Genomic DNA, 19755 nt, shown 5'->3' with positions numbered 1-19755 from the left:
GGCCCCTGTCCACTTGCTGGGATGTCTTCTCTCCAGCTCTGAAGGGGGTCAGTCTTGTGCCCAGACAACTTGTGCTCACAGACTACAGGTTCTCTCTGAGTCACTGAGCTCCCTCATTCATCTGAACAAGGAACTCCACCCACCTCCACCTCATGACTCTGCACTGTCATTGCTCCAGGACTGTGGAGGGCATTGATGTAGAGACCAGGACACTGTGTTTCTAATGTAACACGTAATATGAGTTTGAGGGGGTGAGGATGTTTGAGGAAGGAGGATGCATAAATACAGAATGCTGGTGGAAAAACTAATCACTCGTGTGTGTGTGTGTGTGTGTGTGTGTGTGTGTGTGTGTGTGTGTGTGTTCATTCACATGTTTGTGATACAAATTGTATTGGAATAATTCCAGTTTTTTTAGTTTGGCGAATTTTAGACATAAACCTAAAAGAAATTACAAAAAAAGTAGAGTTGTTTTCTCTTGAGTGTCCATTGTCATAATGCCTAGTAATTCTATTTTGTTTATATCTGTTTGGAGAATTATTCTTAAAATAGAGTCATAGACACATGGATCCAGTAAACAGGCTCTAGATATCTGTGGCTTTCTACAGAACCATTGAGAGCTAAAGACCCAGGTGAACTACACCTCATCGCCTGTACCTCTTGCTTTGGGAATGGATTGCCTTATGTCCTTATGTCTCTTCTCAGTGCTTCAAACCTCAGGGTGACTTAAGAAAAAGTAATTTTAGGAACCCTGCAGTTCCCCCTAGTGGACTGACACCAACAACAAACGTGATTTCAGGCCATCCTCACAAGCCTCATTAAACCAGCCCTTCACTTCCTTTTGAAGGAAATGCCAATGGTCAGAAGACAAGAGAGTCTAGATGGAGTTCTCAATAGAAGAAATAAAAATGGCTTTAAAAATCTCAAAATTGTTCATCAACTTTAGCAATTAGGAAAATATAATTAAAACAACTTTGAGATCTCATCTGACACCAATCAGAATATGTAAAATCTATAAAACACCTCACAGCAAATGGTGGGGAGGTTGCATAGAGGGTAAAGGAACCTGCATGCACTCTCAGGGGAATAACGATTGGTGCAGCTCCTCTGGAAACCAGTGTGGAGAATCCTTAAAACACGAACGCTCAATCTACCACAGGACCCAGCTATGCCACTTCTTGGTCTATGTCCCTCTCCACAGATGCTTACCTATGTCCACTGCTGCTCTCCTCATGGTAATGAGGAAACGGAGACAACATAAATGTTCTTCGTCTGATGAATGGACAATGAAACTGTGGTGCCTACATAGTATGGAATGTTCTTCAATGCAGAGGAAAACGGCATCATAAACGTTGCAGTTAGATGATGGAACCAGAAAAGAATCTTGTAAATGAGCTGACTGAGACCCAGAAAAACAAAGGCCACATGTTCTGCCCTGAAGTCCTGAAGCCCTAACCTCAGTGGAAACTGCAGAGGCTCCTAACTCCAAATCTTCAGACGGAAATGTGTGACCTGGGGTCACCACAGAGGCCAGAAAGGTACAAGGGAACATGTGGCTGGGGAGAAGCACTAGAGATGGGAAGAACAAGGCAAGCAAAATGTAATGGGAGACACAGGGAAGATGAAGGGAGGGGAGGGGAGGTCACCATAGAAGGAGAGAGATGGAGGAATGTGGGATTAAGTGACTCTGTCTGAAAATGCAATAAGGAAGCATATCAGTGTCTATGTACCAAAAATACATAAAATGAAAATGAATATATATATATATATATATATATATATATATATATATATATATATAGCTTAGCTTAAATTAAGTGTTTGTCTGGGCTGACCATCCTGCTCCCAAAATCCATAGATCTCTAAAAACAAAATGAAACAACAAACAAAAAGTAACAACAACAACAAAAAACTAACAAAGAACAAAAACACATCCCTTTCTCACTTCAACCTCTTCTACATAGCCCCTCCCACAATTCATGTTGTCTTGCTGCTTTTTCTTTAATTGTTGTTACATTAGAGTCTGGAATATCTAGATAACACCTGCTCAGAGTATAGAATGTAATTTGTATGTTTATGATTTCAGGGTAGACCACATGGTATTCAATAATAAATTGGGAGGTTCTTCCTTGGATAAGACTGTTCTCAGCATTTCTTAGCTGACCACAGTGTTTTGTGTACAGTTGGGGCTCTTCGGGATTTTCCCCTTCAACATTCACATGTGTAGTGGCTGTCAGTTAGTGCCATCTTGTTTAGGTCTTCTCTAGGCAGCCATGTCATCGAGGCATCGTGGAACTCACCATGAGAACTGAAACACAGTTCCGTAGGCTGATGTTCCAGTTCGTGTTGTTATCGAGAACAATGAAAGCTTTATCAAAACAACAGAAGGAGGAAAAAAATCAAGATTTCCAAAAACACGAAAATATTAAATCTACCCAGATATAAAAATTAGCAAATTATCTATAAAAGGCAATCTTCTGGGTGAGTCAGAACTTTAAATCTTGGCACATACTTCTTTGGAAAAATGTACCCAAACCAAGAATGCTGTAGGACAGGCTGTGTCCTCTTGACAGCACTGAACAGATTGAAATCTCTCTAACCCACTAACCCCTCGTAAGCAGCACAGCCTCCCCTAAAGCATGCCCATTGTGCCAGCAGCCAGAGAGGGAGGAGTGTGTGAGGAGAGTGGCCAGCCTGTCATGTGAATCAGCTCACATAACAGGAGGAGGTGCAAGTAAAGGTTGAATTAATATTTAGACAGAATGGGGGATGGGAATTAGGCTGAGGGAAACCCTGAAAATAAATGAAGCAGAAAAGAATGAAGCTAAATCTAAAGTTTTCATACACTGAAATGGTGGTTGGATTGCTACTCAGCCAATCTGGATAATATTCCTTCAGATTCAGCTATTACCACAGGTCCTTGTCCTTACAGTCTTTCATAATTAGCTTCTTCTTGAATTATAATTTTGTATCTAGTCTTTCTGGAAACATGCAGACAATGGTAAGAAAAGGCAGTCATCAAACTTATACGTGATTCCCAGTGGACTCAGTTTTGTACATGCACACACACATGCACGCATACATATATGCATACACACTCACATACACATACACACCTACACACATACACACACTAAACACATACCTACATTTATACACTCACATGCAATAAAATCACATAAAAAGCAACATTTTTGCTGAAACATCTTAAATCTTGCTACCCACTCTAGAAAAATCTACAATGAAATTTCAACATACAGTAAGATTCTTTCTTGTGTGTGTGTGTGTGTGTGTGTGTGTACGTATGTGCATGTGTGCACATGCACATCTTCATATTCACTGCAGAAACTCATAAATATTAGAATAAGGAGGACTCAATAATCTTTATATGTGAAGAATAAACTTATAAGGCTATTAAGGACTGAACTGTGTCTCTCCCAAAATAATTATGGTGGAGCCCTCACACTAAGAATTTCAGTGACACTTGAAGATAGGACATTAAATGGTAACCAAAGTAAAGTAAATAAAATAACACAGGGGTCTGGACCATCAGATTAATGATGACCATGGACCTGCATGTCCTCTGAGAAGGACCATGTGAGCACTCACAGAAGGCAGAAACCATCTGTGGCCACAGAAAGAGATCTCTGGAAAAGCAGGTCCTGATCACACCTCCATATAAGACTTCCACCTCTAAGGCTTCCAGAAAAGAACTTCCTGTTGTCTCAGCCACACCTTGTGCTGTGTTGTGAAATGAGAAAATGAGTCCATTAGAAGGCATAACTGTAGAGATGAAAATACCCAACCTTTAATCGTTCTACCTTTCTTTTAGAGCAGCTGTCTCCTGTAATAAAGTAACCCATTCTTGCCAGAACATTCTTGAGAATCAAACCTAAAGGTCTGATGATCTTAATTTTGTCAAGGTGCTGGGAAGAGTGGAGTCTGCCTCTTCTGTACAGTGCACCCAATGCTGGTGACAAAGGAGTGAAATCCTACTGTAGTTTCCTAGCAGGTTTTAAGTGTTTTTGGGTTCAGCACTTGAAGCAAGCATCCATCCCTACATCTTAAGTTTGCTTAGAATAACTATAGAAAAGGGCAGAGTACCATGGCATGAACCTTGATAGTTTGCAGGGACCATTTCTAAAATTGTTTTGTAGCATGTGCCCATGTCAACTACCAAAAGAAATGGTGTACATGTATAACTATGTATGTGTAAGAGTGTACCCTCCAGGGGTTGCCAGCTACCATATTACATGAAGACCATAGCGGAGGAAACTGAAATCCTACTGCAACAATGTGACTTATACAAAAGTCTCATCTCATCTCACAGGGGAAGGGCATACAGCAGTTTTCATTAGCAGAGCATTGGCTTATTACATAGTATGACCAAACAAAAAAAGATGATTTTAAAGACCTTTATTAATGAAGGTTCTTTTATTATTATTATTATTCTCACAGACCTTTATTCTGTCTGGATTGGATATTATATACAGTTTTGAGGGAGGTTGGGGTCTGACAGCATATGTTTCCTATTGACTTGGTTTGAGATGTTAGGGATGCCTCATAAGCATGTCGAGAGAATTAGGGGCTCTGATGGTCACAGTCCTCTCTGTGGGGGACTGTGGCTATGTGGCAGGTGAAGCTCCTACTGTCCCTTTGGGTTCCAGGGCTTCCAATCCATTTCAACCTTTACCGGGATTTCCGTCAAGGTCCACTGCCCCACATGGAAAGACAGTTTTGGTTATTTGTTGTTGTTTTAATTTATTTATTTTTTCCATTTTTTAAAAATTGAGCATTTCTTATTTACATTTCAAATGCTATTCCCGTTCCCAGTTTCCTGTCCATCAGCCCCCTAACCCTTCCTACTCCCCTTCTATAAGGGTTTTCCCTTTCCATTCATCCCCTATAATGGCCCCCCAAAACTCTCCTACACTGAGGGTCCAACCTTGGAAGGACCAAGGGCTTCTCCTTCCATTGGTGCTCCAACAAGGCCATCCTTTGTTACATATGGAGTTGGAGCCCAGGGTCAGTCCATGTATAGTCTTTGGGTACTGGTTTAGTCCCTGGAAGCTCTGGTTGGTTGGCATTGTTGTACTTATGGGGTTGCAAGTCCTTTCAGCTCTTTCAGTCCTTCTTGTAATTCCTCCAACGGGGGTCCCATCCTCAGTTCAGTGGTTTGCTGCTAGCATTCACCTCTGTATTTGACATGTTCTGGCTGTGTCTCTCAGGAGAGATCTATATCCGGTTCCTGTCAGCATGCACTTCTTAGCTTCATCCATCTTATTTAGTTTTGGTGGCTGTATATACACATGGGCTAAGTGTGGGGCAGGCTCTGAATGGCTGTTCCTTCAGTCTCTGCTCTAAACTTTGCCTCCCTATCCCCTTCTTTGTGATTTGACTAAAGTACATTAGAGACATAAATTTTCCAAATAAACATGGCATACCTCGTGGGTGATGACCACGGACCCGCACATTCTCTGAGAAGGACCCTGTGAGGATTTAAGGAAGGCAGCACCCATCTGTGGCCACAGAAAGAAATCTCTGAAAAAGCGGGTCCTGATCTCATCTCCTGTACCTCGACCCACTAACAACCAAATATTTAATCCCTAACAATTCCTTGTCTAGCCAGTGTGAGACACAGTGGAACAGAGTGAAGTACATTTGGCTATGAGGTACTGTACTGCAATGACAGTGATGGATGATGGTGATGATGGTGATGGTGGTGGTGGTGGTGGTGGCGGCTGCCGCCACCAGTGCACAGAAGAACATGTGGATCTATCTATGTGGGTGAGCAGAATGAGAAACAGAGAAAGCCCTGTCATGTAACTCCCCAGACCTGAAGTTCTCAGCCACTGCACAGTGGCAAGAATGGGGAAACCTATGGCCTGCAGCAGGTGAGTGGACTGGAAAGGCAGACATGAGCATTCCTAGTGTAGGCTCTGTGTCTTATGATTGCTTACACTGTCCCTGCCTTCTCATTCATTATAAAGAAAGTCAAAACTAAGAGATTATCAGAGATAGGACAAATACCATGGTCTTCTCATTTCATTAAAAAAAACAAAAAACAAAACAAAACAAAAAAAACCCAAAAACCTAAGAGATTCCCAGAGTAATACATAAGGTCACTTGGTATAAGATCTTCAGATAAATTGTGCTTCTGTTTGCTTTTTGTTCATTATTTATTCACTTTACATTCCAATCGCAGCCTGCCTTCCATTCCTTTCCTCACACAGCGCCCCCCCCATTCCCCAACCCTTCTCTGAGAAGAGGGAGATCCCCTCCCTGGGTACCAACCTACCCTGGCACCTCAAGTCACTGTAGGACTAGGTATATTTTCTCCCATTGAGGACAGACATGGCAGCCCAGCTAAGAAAACAGGATCCACAGACAGGCAAGAGTCAGGGTAAGCCCAAGCTCCAGTTCTTGGAGGAGTTGCACGAAGACCAAGCTATGTATCTGCTATGTACATGCAGGGGACCTAGGTCCAGCCCAGCCCATTTATCCTCTCTGGTTGGTGGTTCAGTCTCTGAGGTCCAGGTTAATTGATTCTGTTCGTCTTCTTGTGGAGTATCTATCCCTCTAGGTTCCTCAATCCTTCCCCCAACTCTTATACAAGATTTACAGAGCTCTATCTAATATTTAGCTGTGGGTTTCTGCACATGTTTTGGTCAGCTGCAGTATAAAACCTTTCAGAAGACAGTTATGCTGGTGTCATGCCTGCAAGCATAGCAGAGTCATTCACAGTGTCAGGGATTGGCTCCTGCCCATGGGATGGGTCTCAAGTTGGGCCACTTGTTGGTCACTCTCTCAGTCTCTGCTCCATCTTTGTCCCTGCACTTCTTGTAGGCAGGACAAATTTGGGGTTGAAAGATTTGTGAGTGTGTTGGTGTCCTTATCTCTCCACTGGGATACATGGCATGGCTACAGGAGGTGGCCACTTCAGGATCCATATTCCCCACTACTAGGAGTCTCAGCTTGAGTCATCTCATAGCCTCCCTGCACCCTTCTTTAAATCATGTCTCTGGCACCTACTAGAGATGCCCCCACACTGATTTCTGGGGGTGAGGGGATCAGGTGTAGAGAAATCCTGGGAGATGTAGCTGAGAGCATGTTTCTGTTCAATGCTAAATTATATATGTGTGCATGTGTATGTGAATGTGCTCATGGTGTGTGGGTACAAGTGCGTGGTGACATGTACTAGCCCATGTATATGCATGTGCATGCCTATGGGTATACATAGAAACTAGAGAAAACCCTTGGATGTTCTTCCTCATGTTCTGAAGAGATTCTCTCTCTCTCTTTCTCTCTCTCCCTCCCCCCTCTCTGTGTGTGTGCGTGTTTATGTGCACATATGTGGATGCCAGAAGTCAATCTTTGATGTCCTTTGTATGAAGCTATCTGCCTTGTTTATTGGAGACAGGCTCTCTCACTGATACCTGGAGCTCATGGTTAGCTTAGGCTGGCTGGATAGCAGGCTATAGAGATCTATCTGTCTGTCCTCACCTCCCTGCACAGCCACCATGCCCTGCGTTTTTGAGCGTGCTAGAAATCATGCTCAAGTGCTCATGACTCCATGGTGCCTACCTATTTCCTTTTCAGAGCCAGCAGCAGCTAGAAAATTCTCCCTTCCTTTTCCTTTTATCCTGAGTGTTCATCCTCCTCTCCTGTATGCACAGCAATAAAATGTCATCTTCTACCATTGTTTCAAATAGAGGAAGAAGAAATTAAAATTTCATATTGGAGCCAGTGAGCACTAATGTCCACTATGACTCTTGCCTCTGTTGTCTTGCAGGACATGGCGATATTAGGATAAGATAATCTATGTTTAGTATTGCTGTAGTAAAATCATGGAAGGTAGGGAGGAAACAATGCATACTAACAAAAGATGCAGAAGGACTCATACTACAAATTCTCAAACTAGATTTGAAGAATTTAAGATGGCAACAAAAATAGAATAGTACATTATAATAGTACATTTATAACTGCGAAGAATTCTTTGAAAAAATACCAATGAGCTCCAATTCCTTATTCTCCTGTTTTATTTTTAATGGTTGCTAGAACTGACAAAATAATGACAGATCTCTAAGCCTTTCTGTTTTTGATAAATTTCTATATCAACTAAAATGCATCAAATTCTTTCCTAAATGGGAGTACTTAAATATCGTGACAAATTCTGATCGGTGTATATAGCACCAAAAGAAGAATTTATAGGAAAATTGACATGAAAGGTAGGAGTGAAGGTAGCCTTCAGGACAGAAGCTGAAGAGCACACCTTCCACTTCCTGTGTAGACAAACACAAAATGACAAATGAAAGCTTCGGTCTTTCCTCACGAGCACAACCAGATGCTTAGCGCAGTCATTGTCCAAGCAATGGCCACTCAGGAAATGGTTCTCATGGAAAAATGACAGTAGCCTCCATTCTAAAGAATTATGATTGAGCATTATATAATTTTGAAAATATGCAAAGAGCTTCTTAGACGAAGTCAGACAGTGGATATTTTAACTGGAAATGAGCCGTGCAAAGGCAGCTGGGACTGCGCGACACCCCTATTCTCCTCTCCAAGTCCAAAAAGATGCTTCAGAGAGCACAAGGAGAGACCTTGTGTCTGAGCACCCACAGCCATGGGTGTTTGTGTTCAGCTCCCCCTACAGACTCAGACACTGTGTGCTCAGAGCACAGAAGTACACAGCCGAGTCGCTCCAGTGCACAGAGGCTTTCCGCAGGTGGAAGGAAGAGTCACTCTTGTTGAATTCAGCCTTAAAGTCATTCAATCCTTGAACCACGGGGTTTCCTGAATAGTACTTGAGGAGCAGCAGCAGCCCCTGCTGTGGGTACTGGACATACCAGAACAGGGAAGGTGCCCCAGGTGTGGAATACTTGCATCTCAGCTGCAGAGAGGCTTCTTCAGAGACAGTGACATGAGCGTCAGGTTGAGTCACTGACTGAGCTTGGGCAACTCCTGGAAGGGAATATTAGGTCAGTAAGTGCAGTGCAGACTTTATTGAGGACAGTCAGAATGCAGGGATACAGAGACCACAAGGATGCTGTACTCACTCAGGAGAAAGTTTATCCCCAGCACTGGGAGGAGCGCCACGAGCATGGCTGAGCCTTGGGAAGGCTGCGGCTCTGTTGTGGAGGAACTCTGAAACAGACCAACTGGAAAGTACCAGAGGAAACAAGAGCTTGAAAGCAGGAAGAGTCTGCTGGAGAAGTCTCCCACACCGATAAAAACCGATGCTGCAAACAGGAACCTGAAACAAGTTTCGAATACCCGATTCTTGTCACTTTCCTTTGCTAAATTCTCAGCCAGCTGCAAGAAGGATGAGGTGAGCAGGTGGAGATCTACAAAGGAAGAAGGAACATTAGTGAGTGCAGCAGCGCTCTCTGGCGGCCACATGAGGAACCAAGTGTCTTGAGAGTCCACAGCCTGCTGCCTCCTGCTATGTTCCTATTTCATAGACAAAGCAAAAACTCTCACAAAGTACATTGTGTCTTTTCTAATTTAAGATATTAGTTCTAGTATTTGGTGAAAATGAATGGGTTGTTAATATTCCCTATGAAACCAGATTATGAAGTGTACCTCAGATTTTGTGTGCAGTTTTTTCAGGCTGAGTGTGAATGACGACCACAGCCATGGTGACAATGCATTATGGCACAGGTATTTTACGAAGTTAGATTGCCTCTGCTTTCTATGACAAGCTGGGACTCCAGATGAGAAGGTTTTCTTGCTAGAGTTAGCGGAACTACAACCTAGAGACCTCCATGGCTGTTGAAAGACTGTCCCCAGGAAAGAAACTTGTGATTAAAACCTGAGCTCTTTCTGGGCCAGTGGAGCACATTGACTGAGTCACAGCAGCCTCTTTCCTTCCAGGAACAAGAAGGAAGAGGGTCCGCTCTCATCTGTTCCTCCCTGTGGGGATTGTCTCCCAGGGAAGAGTTACCTATGCCAGCAACATGCCAGCAATGTGTGAATGTTTAGCCTATGAATGAGGCTGTGTAAGCTGTGTGTGTGTGTGTGTGTGTGTGTGTGTGTGTGTTTCTTTCAAATTTCCCCATAACTTTAAGAGCAACAGTAGAAAAAAAAATAAACTCAAATCCACAAGTGTTACAACAAAGACAATCATCTAGGAAGTCAGATAGACAAATACTTCCAGAAGTCTGGTCAGAAAGAAAGAGACACAACACAAAGAGACCAGCAACTCATGCTGGCTTTCAGTTTACTGTGGCAATTTACAGAGCCCAGCATGTGTAAAATCCAAGGACGCCATATTGCCTAGAGCAACCCGGCTTCCTTGTCAGTGATATAATACAGCAGGATTCTTTACTTGTCTACATTGACAGAATTCAACTCCCATAGTTGAAGAACATCAGAAAAATCACTTGAATTACTAACCTCATATTCTTGTTTAAGAATGTTAATACGTCAGCTAGGAGATGTCTCAGTGCTTAAAAGCACACAAATAGGAAGCCCTGAGGTCAGATTTCCAGAGCTCGTGTATGACTGGGCATGGCAGCATATGTCCACAAACCCATTTCTTCTAGAGCAGCACTTCTAAATCTGTGGGTCAAGACCATTAGGTGGATTAGGCTCTTTCACAGGAGTCTCCTAAGATTATCAGAAGTTTCAGATATTTACATCACAATTAAGAACAGCAGCAAAACTGCAGTTATACAGTAACAATGAAAATGATTTTATGGTTGAGGGTCATCACAACATAGGAACTGTATTAAAGTGTGGTAACATTGGGAAAATTGAGAACCACTGATCCAAAGCAAGATGGGAGGTAAAGACAGAATATACTCCCAGGAAGCACTTGGGAGCAGGTAACCTAGAGTGCTGAAGACGAGACCCTGTCTCAAATAAGGTAGAATGTGAAAATATGTAAATATATTACATTTTTTAAAATTTATAATATTGTAATATATGATATCCTCGGGTTGTCCTCTGACCAACATACATGCACCAAGGCACATGAATGCCTCAGTTACAGAGATGAGCATACATAAACACTACACTCAAACATCTCACACACACAACTACACACTCACCATACACAGTACTGACACTTATTGAATATATGCCATACACATACATACACATCACAAACATCACATAGACAGAAACACATCACATGCACACACAAATATTAACATACATATCACACACAACATAGACACCCACACACACAGTGCCACAAGCACACAGAAACAATCTATGTGATAAATATATATTATATATCATTTTTTTAAAGATTTATTTATTATGTATACAGCATTGCACCTGCATGTACACGTTCAGGCCAGAAGAGGGCACCAGATCTCATTATAGATGGTTGTGAGCCACTATGTGGTTGCTGGGAATTGAACTCAGGACCTCTGGATGAGCAGACAGTGCTCTTAACCTCTGAGCCATCTCTCCAGCCCATTATATATCATTTTAACTTTAAAAGTTTCATGCCTATTTATAATATCCAGTGTCTCTTTAAAAGTACAGTTTTTTTGTATTTTAATATTATGTTATTTAATTTATTTTATTCATTATTCTCCTTATTTCCATATCAAATGTTATTCCCTTTCCCAGGTTGCCCTCTGGGAACCACCTACCCCATCCACCCTCCCCCTGCTTCTCTGACAGTGTTCCCTATCTACTCTCTCCTTCCTCCCCGCCTGGTATTCCCCTACACTGGGGCATCCAGTAGTCACAGGAACAAGGTCCTCTCCTCTCACTGATACCCAACAAGGCCATCCTCTACACATATGCAGCTGGAGCGATGGGTACCTCCATGCGTACACTTTTGTTGGTGGTTTATTCCCTGTGAGCTCTGTGGTGTCTGATTGGTTGATTGATTCAAAAGTACAGTTTTTAATTGTTGTCTTGTATAAAAATTGTATCATTTATTACATATAATGTTATTATATAATGTGATATATTTACATTATAATGTCATTACTTATAATATAATATATGATATAAAATAACATTATATAATATTACTACATTGTTATATATAATATAATGTGTTTAAATTATAATATGTAATGTATACATATATATATAAACACCCACATATAATTTTTATAGGAGCACACAATTGAAAATTGGATATTGAAAGAGACATTTTAAATAAGGTTGAACTTTTAAAGTTATACTATATTTTAATTGCAGTATTAGCATTACATCTTTGGGAACAAACAAGAAATGGAAGGTTATGGATTTACTACTGGTGTTTATGTGGTGAGAAGTAAAGGGATCAACTTGTACTAGTTTTTGTCAACTTGACACAAGCGATAGTCATCTAGAAAGAAGGAACCGATACTGGAAAAATGCATTTCCACTGGCATGTAAGCAAATCTATGGAGCATTTTCTTGGTTAATGATCAAAGTGAAAGTACCAACCTCACTGTGGGTAATGGGACTCCCATTCTTGTAGTTCTGTGTTGTTTCAAAATAAGAATTCTCCTGAAACATGAGGACCAACGAGGATCAACTCAGTTAGCAGCTTCCCTCCATGGTTCTATTTCAGTTCCTGACTGTGGGTTCTTCCTTGACTTCCTGCCTTGGCTTCCGATGATGATGGCCTGTAACCTGTGAGCCAAATTAACACTTCACTCTCCAATATGGTTTTGGTCGGATTTTATTTCAGCAATAGAAAGAAAACTAGGACAGTATGTAAACCTCACTGTTTAAAGACAGACTTCCAGGAAGGACAGAAGCTTTGGTGTAGTGAGCAGGCTGTGAGAGCCCCAGGAGGTGGTGAGTGTCCCAGTCCAGATGACAGGATCAAAATGAACAGGGTCTTAAGAGGCTTGGAGGGGAGAGCTTTGATTTCACTTTCAAGCTGTCTACTCTTAATGTTTTTCGGTTTGTTATAGCTTTGTATTGTGAATATTCTATTGAATGAGCATTCATACACTGTATTATTCAGCCATTCAAGTGTAGTCTATGATTATTGTTTTACACACAGAACTATCTCAACACCATCAAATAAATTTTAACAAAGTTCCTCACCACAAAAATCAACTTCAGACCTAGGAATAGTTATGCCTGTCTTTTTCCCTCTAATTCTGCCACTGATAAAATCTTATTAATAGGTTAATAGCTATTACATATGTGGTCTGTTTCAGTTGGTTACTATCATGTGCTTTTTTGTATTTCACACTTCATTTCTTAGCAGAGGTCAATATGTCATTTTTTCCCATCGGTGTGACATTGCTTTCCATGGGTTGGCTACATATTTTCCAGTCATCTACTGGCAGCCACTGGATTATTCCGACTTTGTGAAGTTATGGGTACACAGATATGAGCACTTGTATACTACTTCTTAGGTAATACACACTCTCACTTCTCTTTAGTACATTACTAGGAAATTACTATTTTCCAAAGCAGCTTCAATATTTTTCCTTCCCATGAACAATGCATGCTTATTTAAATTCTCCAGACTTTAGACAAAACTTGTTATATTGTCTCTATTTTATATTTTCAGTTTTACTGGGAGTGGTATTGTCTTATGGTTTTATTGCTGTGAAAAGGCAGTATGAACAAGACAACTGTTTCAATAAAAACATTTAATTGGGGCTAGCTTACAGTTAATGGACATTACAGATAATAGACAGGTAGAGCCCATTATCATCATGGTGGGAAGCCTGGTAATGCTCAGTCATGGTGGTGAAGGAGCTGAAAGTTCTGCCTCTTGATCCTCAGGCAACGAAAACAGGCTGGATGCACTTAGGACCTCAGAGCCCTATCTCCACAGTGCCATACTACCACTAACAAGACAACACTTCCTCATATAAAGCTATACATACTAATAGTGCCACTCCATATTCAAACACAGGAATCTATGTGGATGGGTGTACCTATTCAAACCACCACCTGTACAGTATACTTTGTAATTTTGTCCTTCTCTAAAAATGCAGTGTTCAACGTTCTTCCGTGTGTTTATCAAGCATTTCCATAAAATAATTAGTAGACCATCTATTTATCTTTTTGCTCATTTTAAAAACTAAGTTACTTCTCTGTGTATTACTAAGGTAAGGAGAGGCTTATGAATTGTGGTTTGAAGTGTGCTATCGGACAAAGGAATTGTCAGTACTTTGTTCCCATTGTGGGGCCATTTTCATGTTATCATTAATGTACTTTGAACCATAAAGATCATTTTATCTGTTTTCATTTTTCCTTCCCATTCCAGTAAAATACTTAAGACTTGCCTAGACCATTCACAAGAATCTACACCATTTTTGTTTACATATGGTTTATAGCTTTGCTATTTTATTTTTAATCTAGGATCCATTCAAACTTAGATTTTATGTATTGAATAAAATAGAGGTGTCATCATACTTAAATAGAGGTGTCATCATACTTTTTCACACAGGAACATCGAAATTTGTTCCCCAATTCTCAACCTCATGTAGAAAAAAGAAACAGGATAGCTTAAACTTACCTGCAAAATGAATAAAGCACAAACTTCTGGAGATATCACTATCCCTGGCTTCCAGCTCTACTGCACAGCAATAGTAATACAAACTGCTTGGTTTGGGTTTGTAAACAGACAAGCTGATCAATGGAGTCAAATAGAACACGCAAAAACATACCCACACACATATGAACACTTGATTTTTTGAAAAAGAAGCCAGATTCATGCAGTGGAAAGCTAGAGCATCTTCAACAAATAGTGCTGATCTAACTGGATGTCCTCATGTAGAAGAGTGCAAATAATTCCTATTTATCACCATGCACAAATCTCAAATCCCAGTTGATCAAAGACCACAACATAAAACCAGATAAACTAAATCTAATAGAACAGAAAGTAGAGAGTAGCCTTAAACTTTTTGGTAAAGAGACAACTTCCTGAACACATCACCAATAACTCAGGCACTAAGATCAACAACTAAAAACTGGGACCTCATGAATCTGAAAATCTTCAGTAGGTCAAAGGACTCCTTAAATAGAACTAAATGACACTCTACACATTGGGAAAATATCTTCACCTCCCCAGCATCTGACAAAGTATTAATATCTAAAGTATATAAGGAACTCAAGAAGGTAGACACCAACACAAATGACCCAATTTAAAAATAAGGCACAGAGCTAAACAGAACAGAGAAATCTCCTACAAATCAGAGCAACCTTGACATCCCACCTTCACCCATCAGAATGGCTAAGATCATGTAGGATGTGGAACAAGGGGAACACTCCTCCAGTGCTGCTGGGAGTGGAAACTTGTCACACCACTCTGTAAATCAATTTAGCAGTTTCTCAGAAAACTGGAAATAGTTCTATCTCAAGATCCAGCTGTACAACTCCTGGGCATAAACCCAAAAGATTCTTTACCATCCTACAAGGACACTTGCTCAACTATGTTCAAGCAGATTTATTTGTAATATCCAGAAGCTGGAAACGACCTAGATGTCCCTCAACTGAGGAATACATAAAGAAAATGTGGTTCGTTTAAACAATGGAATACTACTCAGCTATTAAAACCAAGGACATCAAAAAATTTGGAGGCAAATGGATGGAACTAAAAAATATCTTGCTGTGTGAGGTTACGCAGACCAAAAAGGAAATGCATAGTATGTACTCATTTTACATGGAGAGTAGCCATAAATTTCAGGGAAACCATATCATAATCCACAAACCCAAGGAGTCCAAATAACAAGGGAGGCTGATTGAGTCTTTCTCAGAAGAGGAAATAAAATATATATTGAAGGCGAATGAAAAGAAGGAACGGAGGGAAAAGAGCAGGAAATGGGAAATCATGTGTGGAAAAAGAGAACGGAAATCAGTGTTGGGCAGAGGTGGTGAGTGGAGAGTGGTCAGGGGGTTTTTCTAGGATGTGCCAGAGACCTGCACGGGGGAGGGGAGCAGGGGTCTGTATGTGCACCTCTAGTTGAGACTCCTAGTAGTGGGCGTATGGATCCTAAAATGGCCACTTCTTGTGCCCAGGCAGGACTACTAATGGGGGATAAAGACAGTAACCCACCCACAAAAACTTTGACCCAAAATTGTCCTGCCTACAAGATGTTCAGGGACAAAGATAGAATAGAGACAAAGGAAGGGACCAAACAGTGACTTGCCCCCAAATTGAGACCCATCCCATGGATAAGAACCAATCTCTGACACTACTAATGATGCTCTGTTATGCCTGCTGACAGGATCCTAGTATACTGTCCTCTGAGAGGCTCCACCTATCACAAACAAATACAGAGACCCACAGCCAAACATCAGATGGAGCTCATGGAGTCATGTGGAAAAGTTAGGGGACAGACTGGTAGACCCAGAAAACACAAGGTCTCTCCAAAAAAAATACAATACAAAACAAAACAAAACAACAACAGAAAAACAGAGTCAACTAACCTGAACCCTTGCGGGCTCTCAGAGACTGAGGCACCAATCAAAGGGCACACATGGTTGGCCCTAGGCCCCCTGCACATAGGTAGCAGAAGTGCATCATCATGCAGGTCTGTCAACAACTGGAGTGGCAGCTCTCCCTGAATTTGATGCCTACTGTGGATCCTGTTCCCAAAACTTGTCTGTCTTGTCTGGCCCCATTAGGAGAGGATGCACCTAGGAGGAGGAGGAGAAGGAGCCAACATAGGGCATCATATGTAATGTTTGTCTAAAATAATATATGCTATATGTAAATGAAATACATATCACACACACATATCAAGTTCTGATACTTGAAAAAATTGCTTTCTATTTTAATGATTTTCTATAGTGTCCATTAATATCCTAGTGAACATACTAAGTACCATTATTAAAAGATAAGAACCTTTGTATAATGAGTATTCTCCACCAGTTGCACTGAGATGTCTTTAGAGTGGGGGCAATCTAAATGACACCTGTCAATCAACTCTAGAGTCTTGACATCTAATTAGTTATTCTCACTAAGACATCATTCAATGCTCTAGCACTCATTGTATGTTTTAGAAACAGGATTTTAAGGTGTTTTAGAACATCTGTTTCCTAAGCATAAAATACAGGAAGCTCCTGGTCTCAGCAGAGGAAAATGCATCTGTCTCTGGCCCTGATCCCAGGTTTATGTACAGACAGGACGTGCCTGAGGAGCACTGTGCACTGACTGCACAGAAGTATGTGGCAGAGTCCCCAAGATGTGCAGCTGTGATGTTCAGCGAGAGCTGTTTGTCTTTCTTGTTCAGTAGGACAATGAATCCTTGTCCTTCTTTTACTTCTGTACTTGAGAAAATCTCCATAAGCAACTGGAGACCTGCTCCGGGCTCGTGCTTGTACCAGCAGAAATAAGAGGAAGAGCTGTCTGTGTAGGTGCAGACGATAGCGGCACTGTCTCCCTCCCGGACACTCAGGTGAGACGGGCGCTGCTCCACCTGCTCTCCTCTGCTCACACCTGTGCAAAAGGAAAGAGCAGAAGACCATGAGGCTGCCATTCTCCAGACATTGCTTTCCTTCCTACACTGATTTCAGAAAATCTGGAAAAGGCCAGTGTGCTCCACAGACTGATAACGAACACTGACAAACACCTTTTCCCCCCAAAGCTCTCACTCACAATTCAGCTGCAGCCAGAAGCACAGGAACAAAGATCCAGTCAGTGTCTTCATTGCTCTCCCTCTGGACTGTGGCCTTCAGTCAGACAGGATGCTTCTGTGATCAGCTCTGGGTCAAAGCATTGAGTCTTCTTCATCTGTCTGTACAGAGGACTGCTGATTGCAGGCTGCTCTTACGACAGGCAAGCAGAGAATCTCTTTGTGAGTTTGCAGCCACGGAGATGCTCTGCCACCTTGTGGATAGCTCCTTTCTGCTGCACCAGCTGCCCCAGTCCCCTTTATGATATTACTTTTCTTCATTTAATTTTTGATTTTATTCAAAATTTGTCTTATAGTTATAGAATGCAGAGCTGAGAACTGATTGAATGTTATCTACCTATAGCACACAGTTTAACATATTTCTATGATCTTAGAATAAATATTTCTGAGACATTCCTGACAGCTTCATGATCATACAGAATAGTTAATGCTAAGTAGAATTAGAAGACATTAAGACAGATACTCCATTAATGGATCTCACTGCTCTCCTGCCAGCCCAACCAGGATACAATGCCTGTTCAGACACTAGCCACCCCAAGATGTACAAATATGGAATTTCTGGAACCAGTGAGAACCTACACAGTGAAAAGATTTTAACACTGATAGCAATCAAACAAGACAAGTACACAGAAAATGGACACACATGAAGTGAAAGCAATGCTTTTGAGCAACTGACCCTGGAAAACACAGAGAAAGAGAGAGAGAAGAGAGAGAGAGAGAGAGAGAGAGAGAGAGAGAGAGAGAGAGAGAGAGAGAAGGAGGAGGAGGAGGAGGAGGAGGAAGAGGAGGAGGAGGAGGAGGAGGAGGAGGAGGAGGAGGAGGGAAGAGAAAGGCAGACAGTTTACACAGTAAACCATATTCCTGTCTATATAACTGCTTTTAATGTACCTAAAATGTTTTTATAATTTGTGATTTATTTTTCATTTTACTCTAAGAATTTTGAAGTTTTTCCCTGTTTGTTTTCAATGAATCATTGACTCTTTTCCCATCTCCATGTAATTGTTCAGTTTTTCTTGCTATTGACTTTTGATACTATTACACAACAATCTTATGAGAAACAAGCATTCGTTTTAATTCTTTTGTATTTGTTAAGGATTAAATTATTACCAGTAGTGTGATCTGTTTTAGAAAATGTTCCATGTGCTATTGGGAGGAACGTGTACTCTGCAGCTTTAGGTGAAGTGTTCTGTGGATGTCTGTTAGATCCATGGTGTCTTTTAATTCTGATATTTCTTTCCTCATTATTAGTTAGCATGTTCTGTGTAAAGATGAATGGGGCTTTGATGGTATGATGGTGAGCATAGTTACCTTCCAAAGACGTGTGCATATTTTATCCATCAAATGTTAACCACCAGGCTCTCTCTCTCTCTCTCTCTCTCTCTCTCTCTCTCTCTCTCTCTCTCTCAATATAACTTTTAGGTTAAAAAGTTTACAGAAGACTTAAGTTTTAAAAGAAAGGTTTATAATTATAACCTTTCATTAGAATAGTAGAGAAAACCTCTTCTGGTGAGACCCACTTATACCACCTGGGAACTAAGCTTCATGATTGTCTATGGGCACGTGAACCAGACCCACCAACAGCTCCCAGGAATCCCTTGAATTTTGCTCCAGAAATCTATCATACTCAGCTTCCTACAACAAGAAAGAAACATGGATTCCTATGCTTAGGTGCCTACCTCACCCAGAAACTTAGTAAACAAGAAACACAATCCATGGGCTTCCTTCAGAAAAGGATTTGTTTCCCCTGCTTAGGTGTGCACATCATAGAAACTATCCTCCAGTCCCTGGCCAGCCTGCTGCACTAGATCCATCTAAAACCTCTAGGAACTTCGTTCCAGCAGCCCAGGCCACAGGCTTTTGTAACAAACAGGCTACCTGACTGCTCCAGCTTAGGATAGCACATTCCATTCTGGAACATTCTGTACCAGACCCATGTGGGAAAATTACTCACCCTTAATCTTTTCCTGTACATTATACATGCCTCTACTAAGAAGAAAGGCAGATTGAACAGGATCATGGGATGGGGGCATAGTAAAGGAAGGAAAAGAAGAAGGAAGAACCATAACCAACAAGGTACTCTAGATGTGAAATTCTAACACAAAAACAAGTGAAAAACCAAGATATAGGTCTACTCCACACATCACTAATCCCATACACATTGCCTGGAAGAAATTCCAGACAAAGAATTCAAAAG

At 41.2% G+C, this 19755-nt stretch overlaps 1 long non-coding RNA gene and 1 gene segment (V, D, J or C); both read right to left on the bottom strand.

Moving 5' to 3' along the window:
* Window positions 1–8872: 8872 nt before the first annotated feature.
* LOC134481964 (uncharacterized) lies at window positions 8873–16944 on the bottom strand. Of its 2 annotated transcripts, none has more exons than XR_010057914.1 (3): window positions 16354–16944; window positions 12397–12585; window positions 8873–9341 (listed from the first exon to the last, which is right to left on the bottom strand). It is a non-coding gene; the product is annotated as an uncharacterized LOC134481964 (long non-coding RNA). The 2 variants fall into 2 exon arrangements; XR_010057915.1 differs by lacking the exon at window positions 8873–9341 and adding an exon at window positions 10399–10557.
* Window positions 16945–16949: 5 nt separating this feature from the next.
* On the bottom strand, window positions 16950–19540 carry LOC120093154 (T cell receptor alpha variable 5-like). The segment is given in 2 exon segments: window positions 16950–17365; window positions 19513–19540. Coding segments are annotated over 2 exon segments (444 nt in total).
* Window positions 19541–19755: the final 215 nt, after the last annotated feature.

Source organism: Rattus norvegicus, chromosome 15 (genome assembly GCF_036323735.1).
Source record: "Rattus norvegicus strain BN/NHsdMcwi chromosome 15, GRCr8, whole genome shotgun sequence".
Classification (NCBI taxonomy): Eukaryota; Metazoa; Chordata; class Mammalia; order Rodentia; family Muridae; genus Rattus; species Rattus norvegicus.
Note: the sequence above shows the minus strand (reverse complement) of the source record. Positions and strands in the feature narration are given on the sequence as shown.